The following is a 16119-nucleotide window of genomic DNA, read 5'->3' on the forward strand; positions in this document are numbered from 1 at the left end:
AAAAAAAAAAAAAAAAAAAAAAAAAGCAATTGAGATAGACCAAAGATATAGAGTAGCAAGAATGAAAATCACAGACACCAAAGGATCACTCTTTCTTCACCTCCATCCTTCAACCCATCACTCTTTCTTCACCTCCATCCTTCAACCCTCTGTTCTTGGCTTGTAGGTTGCTTCACAGATCTACAAGGTGGTGTTTGTCCCATCAATTTTGACATCCGTCCTTCCTCTGATGATACCTACCCTCTTTTCCCTTAAATTGTACCTTGCATGCTGACAGACTCCCATCCCCTCCCCAGCCTTAGATGGTCCACCCTATATAGTCAAAAACTCATTGGGTTCTCTTTCGGGCTTAATGCATCCTCTTCTTTTACTCGCCCAAATTCGAAGAGCCTAATGGATTCCACAACAAGCCCTTTGCTTCGACCAGTATACATCCATCCAACCCACTTCATTCACCCCCCACCACATGTCTTGACCCATAGTGACCCAATAGATCCATTCCCTTCTCCCTCAGGCCCTACTGGATCTGCACCTAACCTGCTTCCCCTTACTGCAGAGGCATTACCGACCCTCTCTCTCACTCATCTCTACAATCAAATTTTCTGTCACTATCCATTAAAAAAAAAAAAAGAGAACTCTCTTCGTTAATATCGATACGGAAAACTACTTATTTCGCCCCTTCCTCCTCTCCTCTGCTCCACCCTCTCCTTCCTCTCTTGCCTTCCCGCATCTTTTTCCCTGCATAGATCAACCTAGGCCCTCCCCTTTACCTGACCTTGGCGACTCAATTGTGGGCCAAACTTAGATGGAGCTTCCCGACAACCGCTTCCCCCACCTCCCTAACTGACTTGGATGATGCAGTTGAAGACCCTACTAACTGGGCTTGTTTCCACAGTAAACAACGACAAACCTTTCTCATCTCAACAAGGTGGGCTCACACCATTTGGATGATTATTACAAAGCATAATCCTGTCATAGTGATTCTTCAAGAAACTAAAACCTTCATGGAGCTCTTAGAACATTGATGGGACAGAGCTTGAGGCTAATGGAAACCCCGTTTTTGGCAAGATCTTCTGGACCTATCAGCCCTTTGTCTTGACAGGTGGATTCTAGGAGAGGATTTTTATGTCACTAGATGAGTAATGAGAAATCGACTTGCTGTGTTAGTAGAAGCATGCGAAAATTTAGTTTTTTCACTGATTGCTGTAATCTCATCGATTTGCCCCTCCAAAATGGCCTTTACACTTGGTCTAGCTTTAGAGGGAACCCCATTTTGTCCCTCATTGGTAGATTCCTTGTCTCTAACCCTATCCTTTATAAATACAAAGATGCACCAGTCAAGCGTTTGGATTGGCCTACGTCCAGCCATTTTCCCATCATGCTGGTTTCGGGTTCAATGAAATAGGGTTCCTACCTTTTTTGTTTGAAAATATGTGAATGGCGCACCACCCCATTCTCCCTTTGATTCAAAATTGGTGGAGTGTCAATACCTATGATAGATTGTAGAGAAGGTCTCCTTATATGGCCCTTTCTCATTGCTGCATATTATGTAAAGCCGATTCTAAATCTCAGAGCCATCTGTTTTTCTCATGCCACTTTGCTGCCAGGTTCTGGAAGGAGCTCTTTTCCTCCTGCTGTTGGTCTATTACCCTTCCTGATGAGATCAACAGCCTCCTTATGTTCTCGTTTGACATCCTTTTTCCTAGGATAAAAGTCTTATTTGGATGTACATTGTTCAGGCACTTGGAATGAAAGGAACAACCCTATTTTCAAGGAAAGGAAAGTTCTTTCGAGAGTTCTTTGAACAAATTTTCTTTGCTATGTGTTAGTACAAATGTTCTTCATTTTATTGTTCTTACAGTCTCTCCACACTTTTGTCCAATTAGAGATCCCTTTTGTAACTCCTTTGGTTTTGGGTTTTTCCTTTCTTTTAAATTTCATACATCAATGAAATTTGTTATATATATAATTAATCAACCCGTTTTCATTAGGTTTGCATGCTTGGAAATTTTATCCCATTATCTACATTTATGAAATCACTGTCATATTTGTAGGTATCTTGATGGATATGCGAGGTTCTATAGGCAGTCAATAGTTTTGGGTTTTCACTCAAACCCAGGTAAGGTACACCTATTGTTCGTATGCAATCCAATCCATGTAGCTCAATTTCTTGAATCCCAAAATAATTGAGTTTCTAAGTCATTTTCTAACTTGATTTAATGCTACATACTATGCGAGTAGAATACGCTTGGTGGGTTCAGAACTTTAATTTTGTCCTATGTCAAAAAATGGCTGGAGTGGGTTATTTGATTAGATCACTTGAGCAAGAGGGTTCTGCTATTTAAATTGTCGAACCATCTATAACAATGCTTTTAAACCATATGGGTGTTATTTATGTTGCAATGTCATCATGATATAGAGTGACTCGTGTTTTAATAATAATAATGGTCTTGAAAAATCTCATTTTGTTTAGTTTTAGTTTTAATTCTGATAATGATTTCAAAAAAAGAAAATGTTGTGCGTCAACTAGTTCACATTTTTAGGGAAAAGATATGAATTTATAAATAACAATTATGAGTTTGGTAGGGGTCATTTGTTAATCTCTTTTGGGCAACGATAAATTAAATAGTAGCATGAACAAGTAATAAATAACAGGGAATTCAAGAAAATAAAATAAAAATGTATTAGATCAAGTTATAGTATCTGGCTATCTGCAAATGCAATTGCTTTACAGTACTCTACCACAGCGTACTGTGCAATTATCCCAAAATGCCGTTTTAGATATTTTCCCTTTAATGAATTATGAAATGGTTTGTTGTAAGCGGGAAATTTATTACTTCTCTGATGTTTAGATCTTGTATGAGTAACTGTATTTTTATGACGTTGAATCTTTTATTATAATCTTAATGATTGCGATGAAGTATTTTTAATTTCTTTTACATCTTGTTGTTAATAGATATAAATGGATTTTTCAATCGCTACTGCAACAACTTCGAAGGAAAGGTGCATCTTTTTAATTTGTTACATTATTGTAACGCAGAAATTTCATTTCTATCTTTTATTGATTCTCTCTCTTAATTCTTAATTGATTAGTGGATACTGAATAGTTCTTTGTGAGTGTTAGACAAGAGTGCAGACCAATTGTGAGTTAGTATGTTTATTTTGGGGGGGTGGGAAAAAATTAGCTACCTGGAGATGGGCATTCAATGGCAGAATTTTTTTTTTTTTTTTTGATTTACTGATTTTCTCTTACTTGGTATGGTTTCGTCTCTATTTATTACATATCCTGAATGTTTAACATGACATGTGGTAGGTGAGGTTGTTATGTGAATACAAAGGCATTCTTCCAAAAGTGGTGCTCCAAGTCCGCCAGGTTTGTCTGTTTTTTCATGCTTTTCTTTTCCTTGCTCTTGCAGCAGTTGTTTTTCACTTGAGAAAGAGTTCTAGGCGCTTCCTGCAAAAGCACCTTAAAGTTGTTTGAATTGTTTTTGAAATTGCTCATTTTGGGTACTTTTCTTGTGTCCATGTTTGTTTCAGGTGTACGAGAGATTTGAGGCAGACTCTATAGCTGATGTTGATGATGCTCGTCTTGAGTACTTTTCCAAGAAGGTTTGTTTCTTTTATTTTAGTGGTGTAATACAGAATGCTTTTTCCTTGGGGGGAAATAGAAACATGTTAATTTTTTAGCTTCGTTTTGTCAAAAGATATGGGGCTTGATTTTGAACCTGGCTGTTAATGTGATGCTGGCCTCCCTTGCAATAATTTTTAGATGATCGTTCATGCAGTGGTTAGAGATTTTGAAATAGTTATAAATTTTTTCTTGATGTTACCAATGATTAACGATATTAGGCTGAGAATGGAATATATATGAGAAGTTTATTCTGCTTAAAATCTAGTATCACGCAGAGGTTTTTGTTTTTTTTCAAATAGCAAATACTTCAGTTAGTTGTTTGAGGATTTGACTTGGTTGATCTAAGTGAAAATAAAGTCTGATAAACCAAACTATCTGGGAAAAAAGTTAGCGGAAGTGAGATTCAATACCTTTATTATTGATCTGATGATTTAAAATGGGTGTCTAATTTCTTCTTCAGGTGTTTCCAAAGATAAACGAATCTAGTCAGGTAACGTTTTTTCACTAATGATGACATTGTTTGATTGATGAAGTCTTATTTATATATTTTTGTCTTATCTTACCCGTGGAATTTTGCACTCAGGGTGGAGTCATGCTATTCATTAGTTCTTACTTCGAGTTTGTCAGAGTTCGGAACTTTTTGAAGATGCAGAATGCTTCATTCTGTCTTCTTGGAGAGTAAGAAGCCTGTCGTTTTACTTCTAAACTGATGCATAAATTTATTGATTTACTGATTTTTTTTTTTTTTTTTTTTTTTTTTTGCTGTATCCTCGATTGCTTCTGTTGTCATGCATAATGATCTAGTTTTGTTCTTTAGGTATACAAAGCAAAGTGATATCTCACGGGCGCGCAATTGGTTTTTTGAGGGAAAGCGGAAGATCATGTTATACACAGAGAGAGCTCATTTTTATCACAGATATAAGGTTACTTATAACGCTATATACCTTTCTAAAAAGTTTAATGTCGTCTTCATTAGTGTATATTTGTTATCTGCTACTGAGAAACATTTGTGCGCGTCAGGTTTTGTGTTTTGGTAAGAACTAACTTTCATTGACCAGAATGGGAGAATATAAGGGGACAGAAAAGAACGATCGGGAGATTAGATCCCTAGCCACTCTAGTCTACTGGTTTGCAAAAAGTTTTTCCTATTGGCATTGATCCTAAAGAATTTTAATTAGAAAATAAGGAACTTAGGGGGAGTACATTAAAAGTAGCTTAAACTTTTAATCATCTCCCATACATCCTCTAAATCACTCCACTTCTCTTTGGAATTTCAAAACCACAAACCTAACTGCATTAGAACATGAAAATTGAACTTCAGATTTTAGAGGAGCATGAAGCAAATTGGGATACTCTAGAGAAAACGTTGAACCTAGATAACCTTGCCATCGATGGAGAACGAAACATTTCTCTGTTTACATGATGTTAAATTTTGAGACATCTTTTGTATTACAGTTGTATGGAAATGATTTACGTGCTGTAGTAAACTGAATTTCATCTATTAATCATGCTTATCCGACTATTCAAAATGATTGCTTAGCACAAGCATTTAGCATATATCATATACTCCCAATGAAGAAAAATTGTGTTTTATGTTGTACCTAACTTTAATTGTATCCTTGAGCTTCCATCATTGTTCATTTATTCAATAAAAAGTTACGTTTCTTGTTAAAAAAAATTGTTTCTCTTGGTAGTTTCCATTACTTGTGGTCCTCGGTAATAAAAATTGTTATCCTTGACCATGTATTTCCTTCTTGGTCTTAGATTCGTGGCATACAAAGCTTAATAATGTATTCCTTGCCGGAGAGGAAAGAGTTTTACCCTGAGGTAAACATGATGATTTTCTACTGAACTAATTATTAATATTATTTTACACCATATGTTTGATTTCATATGACATCCCCACTACTCTTCAGATTGTAAATATGCTTGATGGATCCGAGAACATGACATGCAGAGTTATATTTTCTCCTTTTGATCATCTCCGGGTAAGTGTCACTGTGCTGTTGTATTAGAACTTGTTTGAGGTTGATATTACGAATTCTTTTACATATCCAAGAGGTTTGAGTTTAATTCAAGATGTCATCTTGATGTGCGAGTGCTATATACATTATGCTATTACTAACAGTTGCAATGAGATCCCTGTTTCTTTCATTTTTATTAGTTTTGAATTTCACATGAAGAATTAACCGTTTTGAGTTCTTTGAGTAATCCTTCCTGGTATAAAAGACATAAAAAGAATGTCTAAATCCAGGACTAGTTAAACGAACATCGAGAAGTTACTACTTTGTATGACAGTTCCCAACTCTTGGGATTCGTGGTATTTTTTACGAACTTGGACTAAAAAAATGGAAATTGTCTAGGTTTTATGTCAGTTGTTTTGTAAGTCTATTTATTTGAGGTATGACTCAATTGGTTAAGACATATATTCTCAATCAAGATGGTCAAATGTTCGACACTCCTATCTCACATGTTGAACTAAAAAGACGTTGTCGTTGGAGTATAAAACTACTTAAGTGGCTTCAAATTACCGTTCGTCCCTTCCGCCCTTGCTCTGTTATACTAACCTATTATCAATTTTATGTTAGCTGGAGAGAATAGTTGGAACCGTGCCAGCAAAAAGGATGGGGACATCAGATAAAAATGTCTTTGTGTTTTGCTAAGCCCACTTTTACCAGCCAGCATGCTCGCTGAAGGACCGAAACAGCCATGTGATGGTCTCTGCAAAAGTAGAGATGCGATGTCCCTATAACTGCCACAACATCGGAATCTCTTCGCGGCATGGCCCAACAATTTTGACTCAATAAGTTCTGATTTTTTTTTTTTCTTTATCTGATTATTATTTGTGTATTATGTACTTTTGAGATTTTCATTAGGTTTATGTACTCAATATTGAGGAAGAAACTAATGATTATGTAGGCTTAAATCTTTGATTAACATTATGATTCCAATTAACTATCTGTCTAAGGAAAACAATATTTTGATTTTCTCTTGTCCGTTTTGGTTTACTATGTTTCGTCGTCAGTCTCACAATTTTAAAATGCGTATATTTAAATAGAGGTTTCCATACCTCTTGTGAAAAAATATTTCATTCTCCTCTCCGATAGATGTGAGCTCTCACAATTTTTCATGTCTCACACTAAATAAACCATAGAGATCGAAAAGACTGTATAACACTGTGGAGCACGTGGGAGGTTTGCAAGTTGTGTTCATACAAATTCACAGACGGTAGCTATGGACGCAAGAGAATCTCCGTTGAATGGTGAGGCTGTTGACACAATTTGCATTATAATGGGAATGGGAACGGGAACGGGAGTGCGAATCTGAATCTGATGGGGTTTGAAAGAGGCGCATATGGAAAAATGAATTTTTGCAGGTTTTGTTCCCCATGTCAATACCCAGAATCTATTCTCCATGGATAAGATTTTCTCCATCAGAATTGTAGCCCATGGTTGACTCCATCCAGCTTAGGCGGAAGAACATTCTCGAGAGGCTAACAACACAAGCTAGCTTTTTCGAACCTATAATAGTCAATTGCTGATACTCCAACCTTCGTAAATACATACACGTGAATATGAGCTAAGAATTGAATTGTGAATTCTATTTGAGTTATTCAGGTCACCAACCCGAAATTTTAAGTTGATTTAAAAAAAAAAAAAAATTGATTCAACCCAACTAAACTTGTATAGACTCGTACCCTGATATCCCACGTTGGTCAAAGAGGGGAAGGGGAATAAAACATTCCTTAGAAATGAGTGGAAATTTTTCCTTAGTAGACAGATTTTTAAAATCTCGAAGCTGACGACGATATGTAACAGGTCAGATAATATCCGGCCTCGAGTTATTACACGTACCCCATTTAAAAATTGATTATTTGATTGTTAGGGAGGACCTTCCTCAAAGTTTGGTTGTTGGTCTCAATCACAAAGGTCAACCCAATTATTCCTTTTTTGTTGATTTTGTCAAAAAAAAAAAAAAAAAAAAAAAAAACTACAAATATTTGATTATTGTCCTTACCTTTGCTCAAAACATGATTTTTACGGATCCAATTTCCTACCATTAATCATTCAAAATAGACCAACTAATTAATTACGACTTATTTTTAAAGAAAAACGTTCATCTCTACTCTAATTGACGGTCATTTTATCAGTTAGGCACAACTGATGACTAAAAACAATCATATATGGAACAGAAAATTAACGCAGTGGTAACCTAAAACGATAAGATGGTGACTCAAATGCAACTCTAGATTAAGTATGAGAGAACGATATTTAGAAACGTTTACGAAAATTGAAGATAATATTGCAATTGTTTAAAGAATAAATGTATATTTTTAAACAAATAAGAAATTTAAGAGTTTTTTTCGAGTGATTTAGCCTAAATATTAGACTTGGTTTTAAAATTATATTCTTGATTCAGCAAAAATTAGGGACCAAAGCATGACATTGAAGAACATGTTGGCCACAAGCCCATAACAATGAATCTTTTTATCTCCCAACCCAAAAATGAGGAGAACAAATTCTCCTCTCACCCATCCCTACACAACATAAACATCTAATGAACAACAAACATTTTATGCAAATATATCTACAGACAGAAGAAAGAATCCATTATAATCATAATTTGATATTAATTACTGAATATATATTTTCAAATTTTAAAAATACTTTAATAAATTAATTCTTTATATTTGATAATTTTTTTAATTTTAAAGGGTGTTTCAAAATAAAAGGTTAGAAGGGTGATTAAATATTTTAATTTTTTTTTAACTTTATTATTTAAAAGAAAATCAGATTGATTTTTATAAGGAATTTTAAAAGATAAAGATAATAAAGAATACTGGAATCTTATTCTAGATTTTTGTGATCCCGAAGAATCCATTTACGAGACAACTAGCTACGAAAAGTTTTCTCTCATTTTATAAACACCGCTCTCTTTTTAGCGGCCTATAAATACAACAAAGAAGATAGCGTTTTTTTGTGAAGCCTTCGAAATTTGGAAGAAAGATTTGAAATTTGTGAAGATATTAATGAGTTGGAGAGTAAGTATGAGCCAAGGATGACTTGCCTTGCATTTGTTCGAAGCTTTAAAATGCAAAAACCAATCTGTTCGGGAAGTCATCCTTGGCTCATTTTTGCTCTTTTCACTCTTTTTCCCCCTATAATATCGCTATACTACGAGAAAAATGTGACTGAATGTATGTTGAATTGCTCGAGTTTGACTTATTAACGAATGTCGTGAGAAATGTGATTGAAAACGCTACAGATTGTCTAGTTTATCGAGTTGGTCAAGGCACGAGATCGCGTCCCTTATGATCATACAATGTGGGGACAACTAGAAGCTCATTAACTAACATTTAATAGTGCACTGTCTAGATGGTATGCATTTGTATTAAAGTAGTTGGTAGCTACAAAGTTGCACCTGATATGTAGTACCATTTTATTAAGTTTTTGTGTGTGGGAAACTGTCAGGGTATCTCTGTGAGATCCCACATGGATTGGAGAGGAGAACGAAACATTCCTTATAAAGATGTGGAAACCTCTCTCTAGTAGACGTGTTTTAAAATCGTAAGACTGATAGCAATACATAACGAGCCAAAACATTTCAATTAGCGGTGGGTTTGGGTTGTTACAATCTCAACTATCTTCTAGCAGTAAACTTGTCTAGATAAAAAAATGGCTCACATGGGTATCAGAGTACTTAGTAGACAGGAGGGTCATTCCCTCACGATTATAACTACTGTACAAGACTACTAGAGATCGATCAACTAATTTTTAACCGTGAACGGTCCAAATTAAATAGAACCAGAAAAAAAAAAACAAATGAATTGTGCACCTTTTTTAGTATGTGTATTAATTTTAATTATAATTTAATTTATATGCTTCTAAAAGTTTATATATATATATTTCCATTTTAAGAATTAACCAAAATGCAAAGAAAATAATTTAATTTGTTGTAAAAAATATTTTTCTTAATTATTTATTTATTAGTATTTTCTTACCTTTCATTGAATATAACCATGCTTCTATTCATATAGGAAACAAGAAACATATATGTATATTTAAAATTTATTTACTTTGACAATTTATCTAAATTATAATTTTTTTTAATAAAAAACATATAATAATTTTTAATCCAATCCTAATATAGTTTAGTGTTTGAAAATATTATAATTATGATAATAAATTTTGATTAACTCCGATTAAGTTGTGAAATTATGATTATGGCGTATTTTATGTATTTTGTAAAATTAAAAAAAAATTAAAAAAAAAAAAAAAAACGTCGTCTTGATTCTGGAAAATGTTTTGCATATGAAACTAGAACGACCTTTCTACGCCGGCTCCGTCCAACCCTCCGCCCTGCCACATTTTTTTACACAGAAGAGATGAGAGAGAAGGAGCGGACAACGAAGCGTTTCTGACATGATAGAAATCATAGACACTTACTATACTAGTTAATAAATTATCTCCATTCCTGCGCGGGTATATGGATGCCTGATTCTTCCATTTCTTTTTTCATTTTTCATGATTTGGATCTTGAAACGGGACGGGCGAAGTTGTAGTACTTGGCCATTGATTCGTGTGTCGAGATCATTCTGTGAGTATGATTTCTTAGCTCATTTCATCTTTGTTGCATTTGGTGTTTTTATTACTGAATTGAGTGTTCGGATTCCGATTTCGTTTTTTCTTTTATCACTTCCCATTCTATCTCGTGATTTGTAGTTTTGGATTGTCTGATTGCTGCTTAGGTCTCTTGTAGAGGAATCTAGGCTCTAGATTTTCTTTTCTTTAGTAGTTTTTTGTGATTTGTTTTTCTCCGCGAGTTGACTACTGGTATTGGTGTGCTTGCGTCGTCGATTTGAATTCATAGCGTTTTTTCGTATTATTAGGTCCAAAGTCGACCTACATAAGCGTTGGGTTGGTTTTGACATTTGGTGGTATAGGTTGGTTTTAGTTGTTGGGAAGCTTCAAAGCTTTGAATGGACTATTCTTTTATCGTGTATAAGTTGTCTTACCTATGGATACTCTTACTGCTTTTACGGTGTCTTGTTGAAATGACTGTTGGCAAGTAACTTACTGTAAAAGTTTCTATCAGTGTACAGGGCTGAGGCCTTCTGTACTACTCATTAGGTGTTAACAATAGCAGGAAATTATGATACTTTTGAGTTCTATAATCATTTGGAGCTTCACGTTTTCCATTTAAGTTAATCAGATTTTCTTAAAAAAACTTGTGACAAAGATCTGTATATGTTATCAAATTGCAGATTTCCTTCATCAATCAGTTTACAGATTCTCTGGTAACTTTTGACATACATTTCTCTCATTGGAGAAGTGCATATTGGTAGATAGCAATCACAATGCGAATCGCTTAGAGATATAGCTGCAGTCCATTTTGTTGAAAATGAAGACAACTCAGGCGTGGATTCCCCAGGATATGCAGATTTTGCCAGGGCCTCGTCATCGTACTCATATGAAGAGGCCTATGTGGATTATCATTTTGGTTTCCTTCATCATTGTATTCCTTTTCTGTGCATACATGTATCCACCGCAAGGTAATAGTGCCTGTTACATTTTTTCTTCTAGAGGTTGTAAGGTCATTACGGATTGGCTTCCGCCTGCTCCTGCAAGAGAACTTACTGATGAAGAGGTTGCTTCTCATGTTGTCATTCGAGAAATTTTGAATTCACCTATTGTACCATCAAAAACTCCAAAGATAGCATTTATGTTTTTGACTCCTGGGTCTTTGCCATTTGAGAAGCTTTGGGACAAATTTTTCAATGTAAGTTTTTTGTTTTTTTCTTATCTAAGCTGTTTCTTCTTCTCGCGTTTTGCATGGTCTTTATTTCCTTGTAATAATTGATGGTGTGTGTGGTTTTTCATAAGCCACTAATAATGATGTTCATCAAGGCTTGGAACAAAAAGTGTGAAATTTGTTTCAAAGAAGGGGAATCAGTTGTTTAACATTGAATTGTTATTCTTTCATTGTCAATTCATTACTTCTTTAAATGTTATCCTCAGACTGATCTCTTTACCAAAAATTTATCATCTGGCAGGGTCATGAAGACAAATTCACTGTTTATGTTCATGCATCTAAGGAGAAACCAACTCATGTCAGCATCCACTTCTTGAATCGGGATATTCATAGTAATCAGGTGCCTTCAGTCACGCTTAAAAACTAAAATAGAGCTGTTAGTCTATTTGCCGTCAGATTGAAATCCCCAGTGTCTGTGTATGCTAGCCTGATGTTAAATTTCACTCACGTCATATGGATCATTCTTATCCTTTTTCTCATTCCCCTTTTTGATCTGAATGTAAATAATTGGACACTTAATTGATAACTATTGCAGGTGGTGTGGGGTAAAATTACTATGGTTGATGCAGAGAGAAGATTGCTGGCGAATGCTTTACAGAATCCGGATAATCACCATTTTGTTTTGCTTTCCGATAGGTGACTGAAATCTCGTTTTTTTTTTTCCTTTTTTCTTTCTCCCTTTCCATGGGTGGTATTGCGTTCTTATCCTCAATTTTAATGTTCCTTTTATTTTGCAGTTGTGTGCCTTTGTATAGTTTTGACTATATCTACAAGTATCTGATGCCTTCAAATATAAGTTTTGTAGATAGGTGAGTATCTGCCTTCACGCTTCCTCTCCGTGTGTTCATTTCCTTATGACTTGCATGGAATAGCTATTACACCCAACTTCTCTGTGAGAAAATATCTACACACACAACTCCTAGCAGTTGGTTACTTGTCAGATTGCTAGACCTTCAACAATTTAATGCTGCATATTGATTTGTTTGTAGAATATTTCTAATAGATGCAATTATTTTTTCAGCTTTAAGGATCCCGGTCCACATGGAAATGGCAGGTATTCAGAGCACATGTTACCGGAAGTGGAGGAGAAGCACTTTAGAAAAGGTGCTCAGGTACGCTCTGAAAATTTCGATCATTCATCCAACTTTCCACAAATTTGATTAGTTTCATGCTGCTCCTATCATTTTGTTCTTTTTTGGAAGAATCCTTTTGTACACAGACGGAAAGAATTAAGTGCTTTGGTTCTTTCATTAACGTCTGTGCTTGTCTGGGTTGCCACGCTAACTATTTGAAAATTTAATAGTTTTCTCTTGATTATTTTTAGTCATTTGAAATGTCGCAAAGCTTAAAGTGGTTTTGTTGGGTAGACTTAAGGATGCATTGATTCATACATCTGCCTACTTTTATGGCTTAGATTTCAGATTGAGATATTTCTCCCATGCGCACTTGTGTCAATTAATGAAATATCTTGCAAATTTAACCTCCATTTTCTTTATTTGTTCAGTGGTTCACCCTGAAACGGCAGCATGCTTTAATAGTTTTGGCTGACAATCTTTATTACAACAAATTTCGCAATTACTGCCAGGTGATTATAAACTTATTTATGTTACTGTATTTCTGTTGCAAAACTAGGAAACTTAACTATGTGTAGTTTTCTTTTATTCATTTTTTTACATCTTAGGGAGTAATGCTCTCTCTCTCTCTCTCTCTCTCTCACGCACACCACAGACACATTCATTAGAAGATAAGTTGAGCTATTCAGACTCCTCGTTTTCCTGTACAACTGAGCAAATTTTCTTCGAATAGGCAGACACAGTTTCTCTAAAATCAAGTGTACATCTGGGACCTAATAATATCTTCTCAATTTTCATTGGGTTTGACCTGTGGTAGGAATAGACTTTGAGAGTCTTTTCCATTCGCTCTTTCATCCGGTTGATATGTCCTGGTACACTCGTGTCAGTCCCTTTCTGAGTTCTCACAAGTCTGCAAACACTTATCCTACGGACAACCATTTATTGAGTTTGAGGTTATATGTTAGTTCCTTCAACCGATTCCATTTTTCTGTCAAGGTATTGCCTTTCAAAGCTCTGCTGAGGGGATATTTGCAATTTTTGTTACGTTGCCCGGAAAAATGTCAGGGGACTCCATCTTATTTAGTAGGTAGTGTGATCCCTGGTTTCCATAATTCTGTGAGGGTTGTCTTTTTTTTTTCTTTTGGTTTGTATATGCTCCAAATTAAAAAGCTGTCACCGTCCTCTCTCATATGTAATTATAAGCATTTATTGTCAATTATGATAGATCCTCTATCCATATGGTTACCAAATACCGACTTACAACCATATATTGATATGTATATTCTCATCTACAGCCAGGTTTCGAAGGGCGCAATTGCATAGCTGATGAGCACTACTTGCCGACCTTTTTCAATGTAAGAGTTTCTCCAGACACATCTACAGAGCCTTTCCCATATTTCTTACTAAAAACTTCCCCTTCCTCATCTTTTAGATTGTTGATCCCACTGGAATTGCAAATTGGTCAGTAACACATGTTGATTGGTCTGAAAGAAAGTGGCATCCAAAATCGTATAGAGCAGAGGATCTTACTGATGAGCTTTTGCAGAATATTACGGTATGATTTATTTACAGTTTCAATATTTTCACTCACCGATTTTCATTAGAAGCTCTAAAATGTTAGCTTATTCCAGTAATTTTTACTCACCCCTTATGATATAGCCCTACCATATGGTAAGGTGATGTAAAGGTGGTAACTGTTGTGGATGATTATTTTAATGGTGCTATCTTCGCAGTCAATTGATGTGAGTGTGCATGTAACAAGTGACAAGAAGGTATGCGTGTTCTTTTGTTAGAAATTTAGAATGAAACTCGGTTGATGTCTTGATCTAATTGTAGTTTTTCTGGGGCTTCTACAGAAAGAAGTACAAAGGTGGCCTTGCGTGTGGAATGGTTTGCATCGGCCTTGTTACCTATTTGCAAGAAAATTCTCCCCCCAAGCTCTGGATAAGTTGCTGTATTTTTTCTCCAACTATACGACAAATTGAGTTAGGTTTTTATGTTCACATATCTTTTTGAAGTTTCAGATTCTTTGGCATCAATAACTTACCAAGTTTTTTGTTCAAATCTGGTATTTTATTCAGTTATAGGTTGTAAATTCCTGTCTTGGGAAGGTTTTAATGTGACCAACCACCATTCCTGAGTGCATCAAGCTGCTTGCCGAGTGCCTAAGGTGATCTGGTAGGAAGCTAACAAGTTGGTGTTGCTTCCTCGGGGATGGGAGACATTATCTCTTTTTTACTTTCCGTTTTTTAGGATTTTTTTTTTTTTTTTTTTTTAATTTTTGGTTAGTGTTAGCACAGACGCACAGATGATTTTGAAGGAAGATTATTTCCATATATCTTGTTGTAATATTTTGTAAACATGAGGATCTGAACTTGCATCTTGCAATTTTTTACAAATATGTTATCTTTTGAGTTTCAAAGTATCATATTTCTGTGCGGCACTTCAATTAGAAAGCTGTGCAAACAGGAGGGACAGAAAGGTCAATTTGTCTCGAAAGTTTGCGAATGGACTAATTGCATTATCTGGTCTGTTAACTTGAGATGTCCAGAACATTTTCCTGCTCTGTTTCTAGTTTGTTAGAAACTGACTTTCAGGTTCGTCGGGCGCTTTCACAGACGATGCAATCTTTCTACCTGCAAACTCAGCTAACGGTATGTTAGTCCTGTCTTTTTCACTTTATGTAGCATTTCCCCTCTGTGATTTAAATATCTGCATGGTTCATTTGATGCTTATATTTTAGGCGCTCACATTTCATCTATGAATCAATTTCTATAATCTTCATTTTCTATCTCTTTCCAGATCATATGACCTTGGTGTGAACTGATACTTAAATGTCCATTGCAAAACATCAGATTCAGCGTGGTGATTCTGTTAGTTTCTCTTCCCATGTTTTCCTTTTCTAACGTTTTCTAACCTTGGCATTTTATTTGTCAACAACAGCCGACCATGATCACTACAAAGCCTTGGCATTTTATTTGTCAACAACAGCCGACCATGATCACTACAAAGCCTTGGCATTTGGCAACCAAGCCCATCCATCGCAACTCTTATTACAACCACCCTATGACCCAAATGAGAGTTGAAGATCAATCAAAAAGAGGATACAAGTTCAATTGAACGCTTTGCTTATGAGTCCAAGATATTGGGTTTGTGGCCCATTCAAATCTCATCTCTTTGAAATGAACTCACGGTTTGATCCTTTGAAATTAACAAGCTTCAAAATATTGGGTTGTGGCTTTCCTGGCTATAACCACATCAGTGGTTACAAATGCAATTGTTTTAATCAAGCCGATTACAAGCTGAAGTACCTACGCGGGGATACCTCAGAGGGAATTCTTGCTAAGGAATCAGGAACGTCTGATGAATGTAGTTCTCAATAAAATGCTACTTCAACTCCAAAAATTAAAGAGGAAAGGTTTTTAAAAAAATAAAAAAAATTATTTGAGTGAATGATGTCAGCATTCTTTTCCCTTTTTGATCCCTAATGATACTGAACTTTAACATGGAAGACCAATTGAAAATTCGGGTGTGGCCATATAAACAGAAAACCAAACAAAGGGCTTTTGATCATGAACAAATGAAACTGTTCTTCCGCCGGAT

General features: G+C 35.4%; 2 protein-coding genes across 8 annotated transcripts in view; both read left to right on the forward strand.

Moving 5' to 3' along the window:
* Positions 1-6589, forward strand: part of LOC111436569 (U3 small nucleolar RNA-associated protein 25) — a 15889-nt gene extending 9300 nt beyond the window's left edge. For both annotated transcript variants that reach the window (XM_023074316.1, XM_023074318.1), the window contains exons 16-25: positions 2055-2119; positions 2957-3003; positions 3314-3373; positions 3538-3609; positions 4092-4121; positions 4215-4309; positions 4449-4554; positions 5396-5458; positions 5548-5619; positions 6220-6589. In XM_023074316.1, coding sequence (XP_022930084.1) covers positions 2055-2119; positions 2957-3003; positions 3314-3373; positions 3538-3609; positions 4092-4121; positions 4215-4309; positions 4449-4554; positions 5396-5458; positions 5548-5619; positions 6220-6294 — 685 coding nt within the window. In that variant the 3' untranslated portion in view covers positions 6295-6589. The remainder of the gene's footprint in view (positions 1-2054; positions 2120-2956; positions 3004-3313; positions 3374-3537; positions 3610-4091; positions 4122-4214; positions 4310-4448; positions 4555-5395; positions 5459-5547; positions 5620-6219) is intronic.
* A 3319-nt stretch (positions 6590-9908) lies between these two features.
* LOC111436576 lies at positions 9909-14941 on the forward strand. Of its 6 annotated transcripts, XM_023074350.1 has the most exons (13): positions 9913-10228; positions 10896-10928; positions 11012-11115; positions 11215-11410; positions 11685-11783; positions 11979-12079; positions 12181-12252; positions 12465-12555; positions 12948-13028; positions 13812-13871; positions 13949-14071; positions 14250-14288; positions 14373-14941. In XM_023074350.1, the coding sequence occupies exons 3-13, from the start codon at positions 11033-11035 to the stop codon at positions 14499-14501; spliced, it is 1074 nt and encodes a 357-aa protein (XP_022930118.1). In that variant the 5' UTR covers positions 9913-10228; positions 10896-10928; positions 11012-11032; the 3' UTR covers positions 14502-14941. The 6 variants fall into 6 exon arrangements, 5 of the variants coding, with proteins under 5 accessions (XP_022930118.1, XP_022930107.1, XP_022930099.1 ...); XR_002709287.1 differs by adding an exon at positions 13513-13603 and having other exon boundaries at positions 9909-10228; positions 10896-11410; XM_023074339.1 differs by having other exon boundaries at positions 9913-10232; positions 11012-11410.
* The last annotated feature ends 1178 nt before the right edge of the window (positions 14942-16119 follow it).

This window comes from Cucurbita moschata, unplaced genomic scaffold, assembly GCF_002738365.1.
Source record: "Cucurbita moschata cultivar Rifu unplaced genomic scaffold, Cmos_1.0 Cmo_Scf00003, whole genome shotgun sequence".
NCBI classification, from domain to species: domain Eukaryota; kingdom Viridiplantae; phylum Streptophyta; class Magnoliopsida; order Cucurbitales; family Cucurbitaceae; genus Cucurbita; species Cucurbita moschata.

Excerpts from the sequence above, each read along its gene's own strand:
- LOC111436576 (XM_023074339.1), top strand. The coding sequence starts at position 11,033 with ATGAAGACAACTCAGGCGTGGATTCCCCAGGATATGCAGATTTTGCCA. Across the intron at positions 12,080-12,180 it reads TTTGTTTTGCTTTCCGATAG|TTGTGTGCCTTTGTATAGTT; the intron begins GTGACTGAAATC and ends TTTATTTTGCAG. Across the intron at positions 13,872-13,948 it reads ACTTGCCGACCTTTTTCAAT|ATTGTTGATCCCACTGGAAT; the intron begins GTAAGAGTTTCT and ends CTCATCTTTTAG.